This window comes from Leptinotarsa decemlineata, unplaced genomic scaffold, assembly GCF_025532065.1.
Source record: "Leptinotarsa decemlineata unplaced genomic scaffold, Ldec_3_MD MMD2_tig00000251_RagTag_RagTag, whole genome shotgun sequence".
NCBI lineage: Eukaryota > Metazoa > Arthropoda > Insecta > Coleoptera > Chrysomelidae > Leptinotarsa > Leptinotarsa decemlineata.
This window is the reverse complement of record NW_027412547.1, coordinates 3305176-3312500: the sequence shown is the minus strand read 5'-3', so window position 1 is coordinate 3312500 and position 7325 is coordinate 3305176. Positions and strand designations below refer to the sequence as shown.

At 38.1% G+C, this 7325-nt stretch overlaps 1 protein-coding gene across 1 annotated transcript in view; it reads right to left on the bottom strand.

The window, feature by feature from the left end:
• LOC111512352 (uncharacterized) overlaps window positions 1-5430 on the bottom strand; it is an 11242-nt gene extending 5812 nt beyond the window's left edge. Inside the window, exon 1 of the mRNA XM_023168457.2 lies at window positions 5271-5430. Within this exon, the coding sequence (XP_023024225.2) occupies window positions 5271-5330 (60 nt within the window). The 5' untranslated portion in view covers window positions 5331-5430. The remainder of the gene's footprint in view (window positions 1-5270) is intronic.
• Window positions 5431-7325: the final 1895 nt, after the last annotated feature.

Sequence of the window (7325 nt, the reverse complement as noted above, 5' to 3'; positions counted from 1 at the left end):
GCGAAACTGTCTATTGTGAAATAAAGTAACACCCGTCAATAAAAGTATTTTGATTTGACTCATTGCTTTTATGTGTGTTTTGTTAGTATGGAAAAGAAGCGAAAAATCGACAGTGAATGCAGAACGTTTCAAGAAAAATGGAACTTTCAGTATTTCGTGATTGAGTCCAGTAATAAGGCGCTATGTTTAATTTGTAATGAAACCAAAGCTGTTCTCAAAGACTATAACATTAAACGACACTATGAATCGAAACATCTTCAAAGTTACTCCAATTATACAGGAAGTTTGCGGAAGGAAAAATTTGAACCTTTGAAACGCGGACTCAAATCGCAGCAATCTTTGTTTACCAAAGCGAATCCTGAACAAGAGTCTGCAACTCGCGCCAGCTTTCGTGTGGCTCTTGAAATCGGAAAATGTTGCAAACCATTCACCGATGGAGAAATGATAAAAGAATGCTTGATTGCAGTAGCCGAAGAAATGTGACCCGAAAAGGTAAATTTATTTAAAAGTGTCAGTTTGTCAGCAAACACCGTGGCTCGGCGGGTGCAAGACATCGCAGAAAATATATCATCTCAACTGTCTGACAAAAATGGATTTCATGAGTGGTTTTCTCTAGCATTGGATGAGTCAACGGATTTGTCAGATACTGCTCAGGTGTTGATTTTTATTCGCGGAGTAGATAAAAGCTATGAGGTGTATGAAGAACTTCTTGATAATGATAGTATTCACGGCATGACAACTAGGCAGATATTTTTAAGGGAGTTGAAAATGCCATTAATAAAAAGAACCTTCGATGGAGAAATTTGAAATCTATAACAACTGATGGAGGCAAAAATATGTATGGTAAAAATAAAGGAGTGGTTGCACTTGTGTCAAAGGATGTAGGAAATGATGGTGGTTCAAAACCATTAGTCTTACATTGTATCATTCATCAACAGTCCTTGTGCGGAAAATGTTTGGATATGTCTGAAGTTCTAAAACCAGTCATATCAGTTGTTAACTTCATCAGATCAACTGGGCTGAATCACCGACAATTCCGCGAGTTTATTCAACAGATTGGAGAAAATGATTTACCATATCATACTGCCGTACGCTGACTTAGTTGCGGAATAGTCCTCAAGCGCTTTTTTGAACTTCGAGCAGAGATCGAAATTTTTTTAAATGAGAAGCAGCGCCTTTTTGCCGATTTAGAAAATAGTGAATGGATGTGGAAGTTAGCCTTCCATGTCGATTTGACAAATCATATGAACGAACTGAATTTGAGATTGCAAGGAGAAAATCAGATTCTTCCTATTTTTATACACCAATATCAAATCCTTCAGGCAGAAAATAATACTATTTCAATCGCAATTACGTAAAAAATGTTTCACACATTTTGAAGCATGTGAAATATTCAGCCACACTACAGAGACTGAATTTCCCGTCAATTTTGCAATTGAAACTTTGAGTGCTTTGAAGATAAATTTTGATACTCGTTTTTCAGATTTTGATGTCATTGCGAATGAAATTAAGCTTTTTCAAAATCCTTTTGATTCTGACATTGAAACCCTGGCTCCGGAAGTCCAAATGGAAATTATTGATTTACGGTGCAGTGACATGCTTAAGAACAAATATCAAAATTCATTTTTGTTGGAATTTTATAAGAGTCTTCCACTGGAACAATTTGATAATTTGCATACATTTGCTCGTGGGTTGTTTTCTGTTTTTGGTACTATTTACTTGTTTGAGAAAACGTTTTCCAAGATGAAGTATATAAAGAATTTCTACAGATTTCAATTACCCGATGAGCATCTTAAATCTCTTTTGATAATTGGTACAAGTAAAATTGATCCACAACTACAAAGTATTGTCGGTGGAAAATCACAATTACTTAAATCTCATTAGTGTTTTTGTTTTACTGTGATTCATTTCAATTATTTGTTAGTTATTAATATGCTTAAACTGAGATACTTAAGTTAGGTTTTCTTTGTCATCATTTCTGTCGTTAAGTTTTACCTTGCAAGTAAATAAAACCGAGTAATTATCATTCTGTGTTTTCTTCTTCAACTTATCACAGCAATAGTAATAACAATTAGCTAATCATTGGCTGTCTCGGGCCAGATTGATGACAGTAAATCATTGGCTGTCGCGGGCCGGATTGATGACACTGGAGGGCCGGATTTGGCCCGCGGGCCGTAGTTTGGAGACCCCTGTTTTAGAGAAAAGATGCTACAGTACATGCGGTATTTACTTTGCATCTAGCACAGGAGCTGCAGAGCACAGGTGAGCGAGCAGCTCACAGCTAAGCAAGCGCGTATGTTCCGCAAAGTGCGACCCTCACGGATTGTCACAAGACGAGCTAATGTGTTACTGTGCGCAAGCGCCAACGGCTTAGAGTGGCTAGATCAGAACGAAGTTGAAGGAGCAGATGATTTTACTGAAAATCATATGGACATGTTGGTTCCAATAGTCTCTCTTGAGACCACGCATGATTCTCCATGGACTGAATTAGAGTAGATATTCTTTTTTCAATAACAGTAGTTACGATTTAAGTATTCTATTGTTAAATTTTTATCACACTTGTAATTAAACTCTCAGCAATATTGATTACTAGTCTTAACTAGTCGTAAATAAAAGCAGGAAGCAATTTTTTTTTCTTTTCACAATAACCATCCAACGTAAGAAACCCACATTTTGAAAAATCTCACGTGAGATTGGGGAATGGGGGAGGGGGTTGAGTAAAATCTCACATCTCACCAAGGGGGGAGGTAGGGACAGAAAATTAAAAAAAAACACCTCACTTAATCTATGGACGCCCCCTAATACAATATATTGCTTTGCTGACGACTACACTTGTCTCGTCATTCCATTTGCATTCAAGGACATCAGCTATGGAGTCACATTTTCACCGACAGCAGGAGGTTGCATATCTTAATGAAGATCTAGAAGTGATTTTAAATTAGGATGTAAGTAACCTGGTTCAATTCAATGCCACAAAAACCCAGGCATCGATTTTCTCCAAGAAGATAAATGTCTCTGAACTGGATATAATAATGTCAGGTCAGACAATTCCTCTTTCTGCTTCGATGAGTTTGTTGGGGGTTAAAATGTACACCAATACGTCTTGGCACAATCATGCCGCTGGAATTGCAAAGGCTGCTTCTCGAAAGCTTGGAACACTGTTCCGAATCAGAAAACTGTACACATCTCAGCAATTTTTGTTGCCTTATAAAGCTCCGAATATTACGTGCAACCTTGATAACCTGGAACATCGAAGAAAGGTTGGAGATTTGTCTCTTTTCTATAGATACTTTCACGTGACTTGGCATATTTGATTCCACCAAGATCAGAAATAAGTGACGGACTGTGGCTGCTCAGTTTTGAGGTTCAACTCAGTACACTTAGAACTTCACTGTTTAATAACTCTTTCATCTGGAGAGCTGCGTTTATGAGGAATGAACTTCCAGAGTTCCATTAACAAAATTGATACGATTACAGGATATAGAAATATAAAACAATCTCCAAATACGCAAACTTTGCACAAATTGCATATTGAGCATTTTACCTCAGTACAGTGACCGGATCAAAGTTGCAATGTCAGTGCATAAATCTTCATGAATATTGAGGGAGGTCAAGATCATAAAGAGAAAGTATTGGGAAATTCATGATAAGCTAGGTTTATTTGGTCGAGTTTGAATATGTGCGAGCCACAATAAACCCTTGCGGGTTGTTGAATGTATATTAGAAAACAACTACTTCCCAACTACCACTTGCTAATATCACCATGGACATTGAATTGACTGCGGCATACATTTACCCTACGTAGGATAGTCTGGCAGATGCTTTTCGTTCATTCAGCAGCAGGACCACGCTAGAAACAATCCAGTAGATCACCTAGGAATGTGTTAGAGGTAAGACGTTAAGAGGTAAGACCGCGTTAATCCTTGGCTCGCAAAAGTTTCGACTTCTGAGGGTTGTCGTTCGTAGGGGTGCGACAGCTGGTTAACGGAAAAACAGATTTTGAACAGATTTTCTAAACCTACAGACTTGTTTCGGAGCATTATTCCTCATCAATGCAGGTGGGTTTCGCAGATACTTTTCGTGCATATTGCAGCAAGTCCTTGCTGAAATTCAGTGGGCAGATCTCCTACAGACTGGTTAACATCATATTTCTTCCCAAGTCAATTGATTATATGAAATATCCTGCTGTAACGATTAAATGAATCGAATCGATATCAGCTGCTGTGTCACAATGAACCTTTGCGGGTTGCAGTGCAAAATAACAAAAATAATTGCCATCAGGTTGGGTTGAATTGAATGTAATAAAAAACACCGAGTTAGGTTAGATTCATTGTGTCGACCTTTGAATCTAACCTAACCCAGCAGCAATTATAATTTATTTGAAGGTGGTTGACAATGTTTCATGATGCATTTCATCAGTTCGGACTCCCATTATCTAATATGATATGAATTGATTTGAAATCCTTGAAAGAATCTGTAAGAATTGAAAAGAGATTAGCTGGAAAAACAATTATATTAAGCAAAAAAACTGAAGAAAAAAAATCTGTCTAAAATCTTTTTTTTTCGTTAATCAGCTGTCGCCCCCATACGAACGACAACTGTCAGAAGTTGAGAAACTTGTGCGAGCCAAGGACTAATGAGGTCTTACCTTTTAACGTGTGATTCCTAACACGGTTGCAGAATCATCCCAGCTTCAACCCGATAAATTCTCTCGAGAAAAATATCTGGTCAAGGCGGGAATCGAACCCACTCCCTTCCGATCGTGAGTTGGGCGCACTACCACCGCTGTCAACTCCACAATGAAATAAATTACAAGCAACAACCAAAGAAATAAAAAAATTGAACTAATAACACAAGATGAAAATTAAAAAAATATTGACAAGAGGAGAAAATTGAAAATTGAAGGATTCCAAACCAAGTTACTTCACCCGGAGACGATTGTGGATACTATAAATCGAAACGTAGTGAAGTAACTTGGTTTGGAATCTTTTAAATGTTAATTTTCTTTTCTTGTTGATATTTTTTTTAAAATTCTCATTTCGTGTTAATAGTCTATTTTATTTGGTTTTTGCTTGTATTTTATTTCATTGTAAATTCAGTTTTTTTGCTTAAAATAATCGTTTTTTTCAGCTAATATCTCTTTAATTTTTTAAAGAATCTTTCAGGAATTTGAAATTAATTTATATCATATTAGACAATGGAAGTCCGAACTAATGAAAAGCAATTATAATTTTCTATTGGTAACAAAATCAGATGTTATTCAAACTCACCCCATTGATTATTTGAACTGCCGTGATAAATCCAAAAAAAGCTAGTAATTTTCTCGTCATTTTTTTGATTGTGATTCTGAATTTATTCCACTTGGAGTGAATAACAACGTCAGGTTTTCTCTACTTATCGACACGAAGTTTAAACGATAACTGGAAACCACAGTTTCCTGAAATATATTTAACACAACGAAATAACTTCTTTGGGGAATGGCTTATAGTTAACCCAATGAATAACTCAAGGATGGATAACCTAGGTGGAGCTGGGAAAGAGAAAAAATTACTGTTTATGGGAGAAGGAATGAATATGCACGGAACCCAGATTTCATTTCGAACTGTTTCTCCAAGAAATCCAGTACTCAGTCGCCCGACCGTTGCCCAATTGTATTGGGATCTGAAGGAAATGCACTTTACTTTTTGTAATGGGAGTTCCCTAAAACGTAAACTTGTAATTGGGGAATTGGGAATCAGAGCTGCCGTTCTTGAACATTCAATGGTGTAACTAACTTCGCATGGACACACGTTCTCGCTAGAGTGCTTAGTCTGTGAAAGTTTTTTTGATCATATCGGTTCATTGGTAAAGGGTGTATCTGGAAATAGAACTGGGAAAGTTCAGATGCCAATTACAGATGGAAAGTATTCCTACAAATTGTAATTAACTGATGAATGATTAATAACTAATCAAATGTATCACATACTGGGCTCTGACGTCATGCAGTTGTATGGAGTTTCTCCCATGTTAACATTAGTGAAACCTCTAACCCGAAGCGATCTTACCGAAACCACAGAGTGCCCATGGTTGCTGTTGATATTTTCGCAAATTTGTGTTATTTCCTAAAACCAAGTGTGAACTATTTCCGCACTTGGTCATACCATACAGCCAGAAATACAGGCCAACCGGTCAACATATATTGGTTCAGGAAGTCACGCAGATAGCTAAAGTTGTCTTCGTGGTGACGTTAGTGAAAGCACTGACTCGAGGCGATCTGACGCCTGCCTTGTGTTGATGACACGGTGCATTTGTGTTGTTTGCTTCAACAGATTGTTGCCCACTCTTGCACCCTCTTCAGTTAGCATAATTTCGGAATACTTTGAACATGATTTTTTACTCTGAAGCAATATTTTCATCATATACTGAACCCGAATGTCACGCAGATAGCTGGAGCTGCCTTCTTGGTGACTTCACGTGAATCTCTAATCTTATGTGATCTGGCCGAAACCCCAAGTGTAGTTGAATTCTCTTGACGACCCCATCAATTTCGGAAATATATTTTTGTTAATTATCACATTTGGCTATACCGTACCGAATACGGCTATTGAATCAGATACACGATTCACATTGGGTTTGAATCGCTAGAGATTGAATCCATTTGGAAGTTTTTTTCATATAACCGCAGTTCTCCAACTGGGAAAGTTCTTAAATAGTGAAGTTCCAGGTGTACTGAGTTGAACTTGGAAAACATGAGCAGTCATAGTTCGTCACGTACCTATTTGTGATATGTACCGCTCTTGGTGGAATCGCATGTTCCAAGTACCTTCCGTGAAAGTATCTATGAAAGAGAGACGAATTTCTAACCGCTCCTCGATGTTCCAAACTATCAAGGTTTCAAGTAATGTTCGTTTCTCCAATCAGGCGGATGAGTCTTTTCTGGATGGAATCTAGCAACAATATGGATCCCTGGGGAATACCAGTGTTGATGGTGAAGGTATTTGAAAGATATCCTTCGACGTCCACTTGCAGGGAACGTTCTTTCGAGAAACTGGAGAGCCATACACAAAAATAATCTGACAAGACATAGCTTGACCAGCACATCTGTATGTGATGCCACACATCTGTATGTGTAGAGTAGGGAGGGGGAGTGTAAGCCCACAGCACTTAGACCCCATGTGACCCATTGTACATCCTCCCGAGGAGTTGTCCTGCTAGGTCATAGTCCACCTTGTCCTTTCCAGGAAGGTGGACAGGTCACTAATAGACATCTCCTTTAAATCGGCAGGTGTAGGCCAAGACTTGCCGAACACACACTCTCTTATTGACGATAACACCGGGCACTCGCA